The sequence below is a fragment of the Rhinatrema bivittatum genome, chromosome 3 (genome assembly GCF_901001135.1).
Source record: "Rhinatrema bivittatum chromosome 3, aRhiBiv1.1, whole genome shotgun sequence".
Classification (NCBI taxonomy): Eukaryota; Metazoa; Chordata; class Amphibia; order Gymnophiona; family Rhinatrematidae; genus Rhinatrema; species Rhinatrema bivittatum.
Genome location: NC_042617.1, coordinates 160,299,934 through 160,313,318, shown reverse-complemented (window position 1 = coordinate 160,313,318; position 13,385 = coordinate 160,299,934). Strand labels below are relative to the sequence as shown.

At 43.1% G+C, this 13,385-nt stretch overlaps 1 protein-coding gene across 7 annotated transcripts in view; it reads left to right on the top strand.

The window, feature by feature from the left end:
* Window positions 1-13,385, top strand: part of LTBP1 (latent transforming growth factor beta binding protein 1) — a 737,653-nt gene that overhangs the window by 404,136 nt on the left and 320,132 nt on the right. For all 7 annotated transcript variants that reach the window (XM_029593891.1, XM_029593888.1, XM_029593890.1 and 4 more), the window contains one exon: window positions 5,496-5,618. In XM_029593891.1, coding sequence (XP_029449751.1) covers window positions 5,496-5,618 — 123 coding nt within the window. The remainder of the gene's footprint in view (window positions 1-5,495; window positions 5,619-13,385) is intronic.

Here is a 13,385-nt window from a genome sequence, read left to right as displayed (position 1 = left end):
TTAGAGTAGGGCTAGGGGAAGGAAAGGTTAGGGGAAGGGGGAGGGAACAGGAGAAGGCAGTGCAGCTCAGCGCACACAGATTTTAAAATCGAGTGTACATGTGCGCGCGCCCTGTGTGAGTAAAGCTCGTAAAAAAAACAAATTTACTCCCTTGAAAAGTAATCAAACGTTTTACATGGAAATAAAAAGTACCTCCAATATCAATTACAGTTTGTTTCATTTCAAAACAAGCTTTCCTCCTCACTTGAGTAAATTTAGAAACATCAGAAAATATTTCCAAACTTGCCCACAAATCATTTCTTGTTATTTCAGATACTGAGAAATAGCCAAGTCTTTATCAGACTCCAACAAAAAGGATATAAGCAAGGTTGTCTTGGTTGTGATATTGTCATTAGAGGTTTGTAAAAAAAAATCTGACACAATTACTTTTAAAAGAAGGAAATAATTATATTTCCCCTTCCACAATACTAGTCACTCACTTAAACTCCAGCAAGTAATAGCATTCTGAAAGGGAAATTACTTTATCCTGAGCGATCTGCAACACTTCATGTACATATTTTTAAAACAATCCATAAGCTGACAAAAATCTGATCCTTGGAAAATTTAAAAGACGTACATTTTTTGATCTTACCAAATTCTTTAATGACTGATTTATTATGCAGGTAAAATTGATCCTTAATACTAGAAGCTTGAGTGGCCTGCTGCATGGTAACTTGCTCTTTTAATACATTTGTTTGCTACTGTACCCCCTTCTATATGGCCCTCGCATTCAGTTAACTTGAATGTCACACCCATCAAAAATCACACAGTTGAGTCGCAGTCCGCACTAAGGTGTTCTCGGTGCGAGATACCACCTGCCAAATATCATTCGGGGGAAAAGTTAGCTGGATCAGCAGGTGCTTCTCCTACCTTCCATTCCTGTGACACATGAAGTTGTAAAACCAGAACCGGCACAGGAAAACATTCACAGTCTGGGAAATTCACCACTCAGTGGACGAAGAGCTTATCTTGGTCACTGGTTATCAAAGATGGAGCAACTGATAGCTGGAAAAGAAGGAGGTGGGGTCCTCACCAATCATATCATTAGATGTATTTATCCTTGGACAGTGGGCAAAGCCATCAGTAGGACCAATTGCAGGATTAGAAATCACAGCTGGTTTAGTGATTCTAGATTTCTGCTTCCTTCCCATAGATGGATAGAGGGAGAATGAAATGAGAGAAGGGGTGTACCCCTTTGGCGTGCGGCTTCAGCTGCGTGTCCTTTCTGTTTAAAAATTGATGCAAAGCCCATGGGTAAAATATATGTGTGGGTTTTGGCCTAAAGCATGCAGTCTGAAAATTATCCCCAACATTGGTACTAAAATTGGAAATAGCTGTTCTGCTCGGGCAAGTGTACATGCAGAATGAATCAAGCAGCAAATGTTCAGAACATAGGAAGTTCAGGAATACCAGGATACCACTATGTTGTGCATTTATTAATCATAATTAAAGGCAGACATTTTGTAACTACTCTCAGGATGTGGACAGACTGGACCTGCCCCTTTACATTTTAAACTTTTTTTTTTTTTTTTTTTTAATGGGCTTCCTTTCTGCTTCAGCAGGAGGAATCCACTTCAGATCCTTTTCATTTTCTAACTGCTCATATTCATTTATAGTTTTCTTTTGGGATAAACATACTGCAACTCATGCAGTCTGCAAGTTGGGGTTGATGGCATTCTCTCCCTTCAGTTGTATCATAATTAGGGATTCTGCTCTTAGGTGATTATAAATTGTAAATGTGGATCTCTCTTTTTATAAGAGTTCTTTGAGAATACAAAAAACCCCAGTTTTTATTGGTGTTATCGCAGCACGGTTACCGTCGCTGTGTACCTTTTCTAATTGAATTCAATACATACATTTGTGCATTTGAGGAGTTGACCATCTCGAAAATGCCCAAAAACAGAGTGAAAGATCCAAGGCAGGCAAGGGACCTGGTGAGAGAATAAAAAGCCTTTTTTTTTTTTTTTGCATTGGGGATGTTTTATCTGTGTTTATCAGTTAAAACATTAAAATCTGAATCCCTAACCACAATACCAATGTCAGTAACGGTCTCCTGCTTTACTGAGCAAAATCACAGAGAAAAGTAAGGATAGGAGTTTCATAATTTTTTCAGAGAGATGTTTGTTGTAGAAGATTTATTTTATCTAAACACATTTACACATAGGGGCAGTAACTTTTAAACTGGCGCGCAGGTGCACATCTGCATGTGTTTGTCGAACCGTACCCAGGGACCTGCTTATTTTATAACACATGCATGTATACGCACACATGTTATGAAATAGCCTGGCCGTGCACAAGTGTGCCTAATTTTAAGTGGATGTGCACCTGTGTGCGCAAATCAGGCTTCTACCACATAAGTGGGGGATTATAAAAGGGATACACACTGACACATTTGCCAGTTCGCCCACTTAACAGTTAGGTCTTCCAAATCCTCCCCCCCCCCCCCCCCATTTGATAGCCTGTACACCCCCCACTTATCCCAGACCTTTTAACCCTCTCCGAAATGGCTTCTTGTTGTTTTTTTTTTGGACTTACAGGCCATCCGTAGCAGAAGTAAAGATATGCAGCAGGTGGCCTCAGTGTGTGCCAGATTGTTTAAATATTTACATGCAAATTTCTGCTTCAGCTATCGCGGGGGTAGCCAACTCCAGTCCTAGAGAGCCACAAACAAGGCCAGTTTTGCAGGGTATTCACAACAATAATGCATGAGATAGTTTTGCATAAAATGGAGGCAATGCATGCAAATTTATCTCATGCATATTCATTGTGGATATCCTGAAAACCTGGGCTATTTGTGCATCTTGAGAACTGGAGTTGGCCACCCCTGACTTATCGAAATGCCCATGTACTGCCCAAGCCCCACCCAGACCACACCTATGCCCCGTCCCTTATTGAGAAGTTCCGAAATGTGCATGCAGTGGCATCCAGGTGGCTTTTAAAATCCACTCGGCATGTGCAAGCCTGGCATATTTGCGCATCCTCTATTTAATGTGCCTGGAGACTTTACACTAAATTTCAATGGGGAAGTATGGCCATATGTTCCCTTTCAAAATTATCCCAGAAAACCCATCCGCTCCTTTATTGGGAAAAGGCCTACTCCGTCGCCGCATGCATCTACTAAGTTTCCCCCCCCACTTATGCGCATGAGACGGCAGTCGTGCGCACGGGTCGCGGATTTTATAACATACATACGCATGTTATAAAATCGCTGCGTCCATGTGCGCACACTGGCAGCCACGCGCGCACACGGACGCCCGCGGGCCAGTCTTAAAATCTACCGTTAACTGAAAAGAAACAAACGAAAACACGATATTTTATTTACTTAAACGTTCTTCCACACTGCCCATTCACAGCCCTGAGAGTTGACGAGGTAAAAACATTCATAATGATAAAGCCAATTCAAACAAATATGGTTTTAGTATGTTCTTAAAGTCTTTGGTGGGGGAGGGGAACATCTCTGGTAGGGAGAACATTTTTCTGTTCCATAATTTGTAGGCTTCGATGTCCATAGATATAGTACTGGCTTCAATATTTCTGAGTTGTCCTTTACAGATGTGAGGGATCCAAGGAGACTGGCAAAATGAGCAGAAAGGTTAAGGGCTTGAATGGTGTTTGAGATGGAAATGCCTGCTCACATTTCCCAGCTCTTCCTTTAGAGGAGAAGTGAAGCACAGGGTTAAGACACTGAATGAACGTTTTCACTGCCAGTGCCCACTCTGCACTTGATTAGTAAATGCCCAAGTACAATACAAGAAATAAGACAAAGCAACATTAAAAGAAGAAAAAATAGGCATTGTTTTTTCTGACCAGTGTTAAATTGGAGCATAATGTAGAAACATTTAAAGTCACAAAAATTGCACGGAGGTGGTTTTGTTGCTGTGAGATAAAGAAATCTGTATAGGGGCCTTCCCCTCAAAGTTTTATTTCAAGGAAATCTATGGTAAGAAGAGAAGTGTCTTCATTCCTAGCTGGAGTTACTGTTGCTTATGGCCTTCAGTTTTACACACATGGGGAGTCGTTTTCAAAAGGATGGTTGGTCTGAAGAAAGCACGGTTTCTGCGCATGAATCCCTATCTGAAAATGAGTTTAGGGTGCATGGGACGTAAAAGTCCTCATGAGAGAGGATTTCCCTCATAGCTTTTATGTGCATGGTAGGCAGAGTTGTAGCAGGGAAAAGGTTTCAGGCGCACGCTTTTGATTTTCGAACGTATGCTCGTAAATCCACAAGCAGAAAGTCGCGCCCACACTCGAGCAGATGTATTTTTGTGCGTGGATGGCACGGGGGAGGGTTCCACACACATCCCGCAAACTTTCAAAGCAGATTTGTGCGCATAAACCGCCACTTTGAAAATCATGGCTGAAGTCTGCGGGTAAAAAAAAACCCCTACAGACTTAAGCTTGTGCAGGCCGTTTCAAAATCACTCTAATTATTCCTGCCTGCGCACCATCCTTTGTTTGCATGACAGACTGATGTCTGGCGGGGGATTTGTTCTGTGCTTTCTTAGTTGCCATAAATAAACCGGCTGGCGGCTGAGCTTCGCTCCTCGTAGATGAATAGCTAATCTAATTCAGGAATTTCCCTTCTCAAAGTGGATCTGATTGACTTGGACTGGTAAGCAATGACTCATGCAGATGCCTTCTTGGCAGCTAATTTGGCAGGAAATCTTCTGCATCAGAGCTTAACCTCTGCAGTCAAAACGACCGTTCATGGTCTTCTGCGCGAGCTCAGCTGAACGGTGCCAGTGAAACGGTGGAGAGAAAGCAGAGGAATTCTGCGCTTGTTGCGGGGTCGTGTAACCTTAGTTGACATGGTTTGGGGTTTTTTTTGACTGCCCGGATTGGTAAATAGTTGTACCATTTAATACTCTGTTGGCATGAGGCTAACACACTGCCCATTTTAATACAGAGGTGAATAGTCGTGTACTAATCTGTGCAGAAGTACAAGCTCACGCAATCTTGTGTGTGACCCCAGTGGTGTAAAGTTGACAATAAACGCAAATGGTGTATTTTATTTATTTAGTCCCACGATTTCCACCTGCTTCTTTGGCGTTCCCGCTTAATTGTTACTGGGGCTGGGTTCTGGTACCATGAACCTTCATTTGCCTCTATCAAGGGATTCCTCCCCTTGTTTTATATCCCTTTTCCAACTTATTTAGTCCAGTCACCTCAGTAACCATCCTTGATCGGGGGGGGCCAAGCAACAGGGCGCCTTCCGGCCCTAAATCCAGCCACTGGGGGTCTATGTTTCCCTCCCTTACAGGGGCTGTGATGGCCGCCCCTGCTAACCTAGGGGAGCAGAGGATGTGTGAACCCAGGCAATCGAATCCAGGGCCCCCTCTGTCGATGGAGGTGAGCAGCTCCTGCCACTCAGCCACCGAGCAGGCCTGCAACTAACGTCATAAACTGGTCTTATTTGGTTCAGTCTCACCCTACCCCCCTGTTTTCTTTTCTTGCAGACATTAATGAATGCCGGCTGCAAGGGGTCTGCCCCAATGGTGAGTGTTTGAATACCATGGGCAGCTACAGATGCACTTGCAAGCCAGGATTTGTGCCGGATCCCACGCTGTCATCTTGCATACGTAAGTAATAGTGGTAATAATCGTTCATAAACATTAAAAAAAAAAAAGTTTATAATTCCCCTGTGACATAACCACATCTTTCATACATTCCCTTCCTTCCCCCCCCCTGGCTTCAGAAGGGGTATGTGAATGAGCCCAGGGAAGCATCTTGTTCAGTGACATGGGGAGCATCTGGTAAAAGGCAGATGGCAAATAAGGGCATGCGGCTGCTCTACTCTGCCCAAATTCGTTTCAGTTGCAACTGTAGCCCCCAATTTACCACTAACTGAAGGGCTTTTAAGTTTTGTTCCTCCTGAATTAAAGCTCCATTTCCACATTTGCTTCTTTAAGCTATAAATGTGCAGTAAATGCGCAGTATGATTAAAATGCGCGTAAGATGCTTTTATTTCCATGAGTTTATACTGAAGTGAGCACATACAGACGGCAGCTTTCCAAACCGGTGAGCATGCCGCCCATACTTCGGCCCACACCCAGGGATGCGGCCATTTTATAACATGTGCTCGCGTGTTAGAAAATAGCCTGGCGGCGCACACGCGTGCGTGTGCAAAATTTCAAACAGGTGTGTACATGCGTGCGCAAATGCTGCTTCTGCCCCGTAAACCTGGGGATTTTAAAAGGGGCGCACGCTGACGCTATTCTCACTTTTACTGCTTTGTCCCCAGTCCACCCAATTAAGAGAGAGGTCCTTCAAGCACCCTTGCCTAGTTTTCTTTTTCGACATACACGTCATTCCTAGCAGAAGCAAAGTTTTATGCAGCAGGCAGCCTGAGCGCAGGCCGGGTCGCATCAGTTTTTCTATGTGCGCGTCCTTAGGTTCATGCCCAAGCTCCGCCCCTTCTTGAAACCTTTTGAGATGTGCGCTCTGTGGGAGATATGCAGGTGTTTCGGCATCTTTTAAAATCTGCTGGGCCTGCGCGAGTCCGTCTTCTTCGCTCATCCCCTAATTGATGCGCGTGATGGCCTTTTAAAATTCACCTCACAGCGCGCCCATCCGTTCCATCGCTAGTAAATGGAGTGCCTTTCACCAGGATGATTTTCTGCTTGAATAATGAATTCCGATTTAAAATGTGGCACATCCTGTACCGGCATTATATTTATTTTGTATTTATGTTTGTTTTGCTGTTTTTGCAACACCAAATATGATTGCAGAAGAAGTAAAAGTCATATTAAACATGAAAAAAGTAAAAAAGTAAATAAGCTTATTGAATTAGTAATAAATTAATTATGCGATAATTGACTCCTAGCACTTTTCACCCTCTTTATCTCTCCTCTTTAACATTTCCTTCCCTTCAGCCACTAATCTGAAGTCGCTTCAGAAATGAACAGATAAGTAACCATGGGATATGTTAGACTAAGGGAGATGCAAAGAGAGGACAGGGGGAGTCTTCTGCGGCCATTCACAGTCCTTTTTTCATTAGTACTGAAGATGCTTTCATTTCTCAACTAGGCAAATTGTAACAGAGCACAGTTTTAGCAGTGTTGAGCAGTTACCACTTGCTCGGCAGGCTTGTTTCAGTTTTCACAATTATGTGGTAGTAATGATTATATTTGTGTACAAAGCAGCAGTTAAATATACCATGACTGATTGTAACGCAGGGTTTGGCCTAAATCATCCCCTTGAATGCACCATACTATTTTAAGCATGGTACACTTTTAAATAATTGGAATGCCTTTTTAGAAAGGCTACTGTTTACCAATGCATTTTATAGCACAACACAGAAACAACCGCCAGTTCTCACCCAGGTGGCGCTAGAGCAGTTTCCTGGACCTTCGCAGGGGATCACGAACTGCTGGAACTGTTCCCTAATAAAAGGATCAGAGAGACAGCTAGCAGTAGGGTACCTGGGACATGGCCTAAAACTCTGAGACAAATATGTCATTTTTTCTTTGATAAGATGGTATGGTGGCATACATTTTCCTGGCTCCCTCATCAGTGAGGGAGCATTTCAGCTGGGGCAGCTTTTGAGTCCATCGCATTGAAATGCTGCTTCAGATAGACTGCTTTGGGTAGAAGCATAGCTGAAATCTTCTGCTGGGAATCTAACTCTTCAGGGTGCGAAGTTGCAGTGAACCTACTGTAACAAATCAATGCAAAGTAGTCAAGCATGGAGGAACTGGCAAAATCTAATATGTGCACGTTGTAATTTTCTTTAATTCTCAATATGTACAGCACCCTTTTTTGACATTAATCAAAGGAAATTATTACATATCATTGATTGTCTTTATGTAATATGCTAGATTAAGGGGTAGATTTTCCACATGTGCGCGCCACATCCATGTGCGCGCGCTTCCCGGCGCACGCATGGTAGAAAATAGACGTGTCCATGTGTGCGAGCACATGGATGTGGCGTGCACATGTGGAAAATCTACCCCTTAATCTAGTATATTACATAAAGACAATCAACAATATGTGTGTGCATGGTGGAAAATCCGTGGGCCGCGTACATATGCGCAGGCAGTGCGTGCAAGGGGGGGTGATTTTTGCAATTTCCATGCGGCGACGCATTCAGGTCTTCCCCAGTTCCCTTCCAGCCCGCTCCAATTAAAGAGCGGACTTGGAGGGAACTTTCCTACCTCTCCTTACCCATACTCCCTCCCTCTTCCCTTCTCCTCCCCACCCCCTAAACCCTACCTTTTTTCCTTTGTTTGACAACTTAATTCAGCTCCTGAGCTGAAGTAAAGTTGCGCTCGCTGGCTGACTGCCGGCGCACGAGACTTCAGGACAACTATCCATAGTGCTGTCCCGGCCCGCCCTCACCCCACTGGCCCGCCCCTTCCAGGAAGCCCGGCACTTGTGTGCGTAACTGCCTTTATGCATGTGGCCGGGCCTCTTGGAAAATTCGCCCAGCGAGCACAAGGCCCGGCCATGCGCGTAAAGTCTGGATTTAACACGCACGGACAGTTTAAAATCTGCCCTTAAGATTTCTAAGCCAAAATTTGGTTGCTATGCCTCCTGCTATACCCAAATTATTTGCATACGCAACCACTTAATAAAGTGAAAATATATTTAACAAATGGCTATAAAATCACTTTAATGAAGGTACAGTTAGTTGAAGCGTGCTAACAACTGATAAACATGTAAGGAGAGAATATCATATGTGGTTATTGCCCTTAGGTTCTTTAGTGCTAGTTCCAAGTTATAATCACTTGTCTCTTCCTATTATTCTTCACTTTCTTGATGCCGAAGTACAACTTGAGAGCCTCGCACAATACAAGCAGCAACCGCACTGATATCCCTGACGAAGAAACAATCGAAACGTGGCCAGTATTTGGTCATTCTTGTTTAGTTGACAACATCAACTGTTTCACCATTGCAAGATAAATCACATTGTGGTTTTTATATGAGCCTACGGCTTTAATTATACTATTATTTTTAAATAAGTTCTGTTGTGATTTTCGAATATTAATATCAGAGGCTGTATTAGTCAACACAAGAATTAGCTGCATTGGTTCAAGTGATTTTATTTGCAAAGTTTAAAAAAACAAAATAGCATCATGGATCTTTAAGTGAGAAGGAGACAAGTGATTATAACAAGGAACCAACACTAAAAAAAACAACTGAGGATAACTTTCAAACACATGCGCACAGTGGCATATATTCACATGTATATGACCGCACGTAGTTTTACCGCATCGCCGCACACATTTTATAAAATCCAATACCCGCGCATGCAAGGGGAGGGAATTTTTTAACAAACGCATGCCGACGCGAATTGGCTTTTCCCCAGTTCCCTCCCAGTCCGCTGCTTTATTGGATCGGACTTTCTAAACCCCTTAGGTAACCTTGCTCCCTTTCCCCTCTCTGCCCCGACCCCTAAACACCCTCAACAAACTAAATGTTTTTATTTTGGAACTTACCTGCTGTCCTGAGCAGCGATATGTTCTGGTGCCCTCTTCACCAGGACAACACTCCCAGCTGGCCTCTGCCCAGACCCCGCACTTGGCCCGCCCCTTTTTTGAATCCCGGTTCTTCCGCGCTTACCGGGAAATACGCACGTGGCTGGACTGCTTTGAAAATGCGCTTGGCGTGCATACGGCCTAGCCACATTCATATCTTCCAGTATTGGTGCTTGCCGGGGAATTAAAATTAGGCCGTTAACATCTACAAACAACAACTTTTCATTTTCGGATACTTGAAACCTGCTTTCCCGAGGTTTTAGGCTAGGAGAAGGTGTTTGACACTTTCAAATAGCTCAGTCTTAGTTTGAAGATTGACAAAGTCCCAGCAGTGTCTTGTAATGCTGCTATTCCAGACTCAAAATTCTCATTTTTTTTTTTAGACATGGTAGAACACTCTTTTTGGCAAGCCTATATAGAGGAAGAAAGACCCTGCTGCTGAATAACATATAGACTGACTTGCAAGGATAAGTTTGTAATAGCCTCCCAGATAAGCTCCAGGGTAATGACCAGTGGTCTGGGCAAGGTTGTATCTAACAGGGGTCTATTGCACCTGAGTTCCACAGACTATTCTCCCCGAGTTTCTGCTGATACAAACCCTGCATCCATAGTCCGCTCCATGACTCCACTTTCCTCCCCCGCTGCAAACATCCTCAACTCCCCAAGAACTGGCGTCTCCGGCAAAGATCTAAATGCCCTCTATCCACGACAAGAGGGGCAGGGAACAGATTCCTCGCCCATTACTGCCTGATGCTCCAGCTGAATTGAAGGAAGATGTGACTCTAGAGTCAGCGATGTCTCAGCATCGGGGCAGCAGGCAGTAAGCTTTCTCCTGACAAAACACCTTAGTGATACTTTACAGGAGTATGGTGGATGATCAACCCTCCTCAGTGTCAGGACATATCTATCCATGGGGACTGTTTGCGATGGAGCCACTGATACCTCAGGAAAGGTGCAAGCTTTGCCTTCATGCTTCTCCATTATAGAACCAGAGGTAACTATGTAGAAAAAATGTTAGAAATGTAACCCTCGGATCAGGGAGCAGTTACCTGCGATCATCTTGATTCTCCCCCCCCAAATTTTCACTTCTAACTGCCCCTGCTGCTTCCCTTTATTTTTCCTGATAATTTTGCCTGCCCTCCTCCTGCCCATGTTTGTATTTCTGAAGGCTAACCTTACCATTTCTGTTACCTCCTAAAGAGAACAGAAGGACCCACAAGCACATACAATAGAAAAGCTTATGCTTAGCAAATCTTCATTATAGGCACTACCGGCCCAAAAGTCAGTGGCCATCACTGGTCTAGTCCATTAGCGCCACAGTTTGTGTTTTGTTTTTTTTATTATTATTTTTTAATTACATGCAAGTAAAATGAAAGATGTGGAAATGCTGACAGAATCAGAAATATGTTTCTGAAGACATGTGGCTATGGATTTATAAGCTGTATCTTTTGCTTGAACTGAAAAGGGCTCCACGAATATCCCCTGATGCAGAATATCAGTTTTGAAACATGGACCATGTTGGGGTTTGACTAACCATGATGCCTTCTTGCTGAATGCCAAAAAAGATACGTTGATTTTACTTGCATATAATTAAAAAATAATTTTAAAAAATACAAACTGTGGAGCTAATGGACTAGGCCAGTGATGGCCACTGACTTTTGGGCCGGTAGTGCCTATTATGAAGATTTGCAGTGCATAAGCTCTTCTCTTGGATGTGCTTGTGGGTCCCTCCCATTCCATTGGTGTTTTCCCCCTGCACTTTCTGACACAGTCGTTTGCTAACCTCCTAAAAAAAACATATTGGTCTCTTTCTACTTGTACCTTGTTAATCTGCCTTAGGCAAAGATCTGATGCCTTCTCAATGCTCCCTTTTATCACCAACCAAAGTATCTCCATACCTGTCAGCTCTTGAAATCCCAGTAGGGCCTCCTCAATACTACCACCTTCCTGAGGTCCAAGGCCTTATTCTTAGCATGATTCAGTTCAAGTTGAACATAGAACCACAGTACAGTGATCACTGGACCCTAAATTATCCCTTACCATGAGGTCAGTGTCATTGCTTGTTGGTCGGTACCAGATCCAGCATAACCTGCCCTTGACTGGGCTCTTCTGTTGTTTGCCAGAGGAACACCCCTTATAGAGTATCCATGACTTCTAGACTCCTAATGGGACAATACTGCACATGGGGCTACAATCTATATCCAGTAAATTAAAGATCTTTTCTTTGCTCGCCATCCTGGTGATTTGTATAACATTCCCATGTATATAGAATTTCTCTTAGGTTTTTCAGGATCACCACAGTAATTCATCCCTTCTCTCCCTTTATTTCAGTGGCTCCTTTGTATTCGTACTATAACAATCTGTTTCTCCCCCTTTTTTCTCTACTGATGAGGTTAGAACCTGGTATGATTGTCTCCCAATCTTGGTTTCTATTACACTTTGACTCTGTGATTGCAGCTTATCCAAATTCACCTCTGTCACCATGGTCTCCAGGTCTGTGACTTGTTAAGGAGGCTTCAGGCATTGGTACACAAAGCTTTCCAATATCATCACAGTAAAATGCTGGTATATAGTATAAGCAGCAGTACTGCACCAGTACTCCTGTTTTCTGCCAGAAATTGCAAAAGTAGATTGTAAAACTGCTTTTATAGGGACGTGTACAAAATGAACTAAAATTCTCTCTGAACTGGAGCTTTAAATGGTTTGAATTCTACAATATGTGCTTAACTCAGGAGAGGAAATAAAATAAGTTGAGGCTTTGAAAATAGTGAAGTTATCGGTGCGACTAATGTATGGTATAAAAATTTTCTGATAAAAAGAGAAGCAGCGTGTTCATCTTCATTTGAAAACATTAAGCAGCAGAAATATTGCTGAATATTAACTTTGATGTTTAGTTATGGCAAGGACAAATTTCAAAGCAGCTTATGTGGGTAAAAAGCATTTTACCACCGTGAATTGGCCGTCTGAAAGCTATGGCTACAAGTTTGTGCTTTGCTCCACAGAACTGGGACTTTACGCCACATCGTGAGGAGGGGCTTTTAGGTTGGGGAGGAAAAGTTCACACATGAACTGCATTGTCAAATTTGTTTTGCATATTTTTCCAGCAAAAATCTGCCTGCAGAAAAAGCAGATGCAAGTCTACACGGATGGGCTTTTGCTTTGAGAATCGGTGCAAAACCCATTGCGTGGTCTTCATCCCATTGTGGAACAGTTTGGAAGTCGCCCCCTTTGACACTGAAACATGGACTTAAGATCTCAACTTACACTTCTTTACAAGCAGTTGACACAAACTGATCCTGTGACAGAGGCTGTTTCAGTAATAAATATCACTGACTGTATGCAGGGTATTTGGAAGAGAGCGTAACCCCTCTCACTGGGTGACCTATAGTAATATCAAGTAATGCAAACTGTCAGCGCCAGATGTGGCAATAACTTTTGCAGAGGTTGATAGTTTTGTAATGGAATCCATAGGTTTGGGGAAAGAAAACACTTTTTATCATCTGATTCATTATACAAAGAGGGCGAACCAGTTGCTGAATAAGCAGGGTATTGCTAAGTTAACTCCCCTCAACACACCCTTTTTTTTTGTATTTTATTTGACTTATTTGTTTTCTCCTTGGTACCCATCATCCGCACCACTTTTCCTACCCTCACCCCATATAGCCATCTGCCTTTCCAGAGAAAGGCCCCCAGTTGAGAGAGTAGAGCCCAACCAGGCAGAGTATGATTATTGATTTCTGGAAAAAGGGCTTCTGAGACTTGGCAGAGTGCCGCATTCTCGGGCTTTTTTTTTTTTTTTTTATTTGCACCGCTTCTCTGATGCTCTTAGCTATTGCAGCCAATGTTCAAGCCCCCCAGGGCATCCCTTGC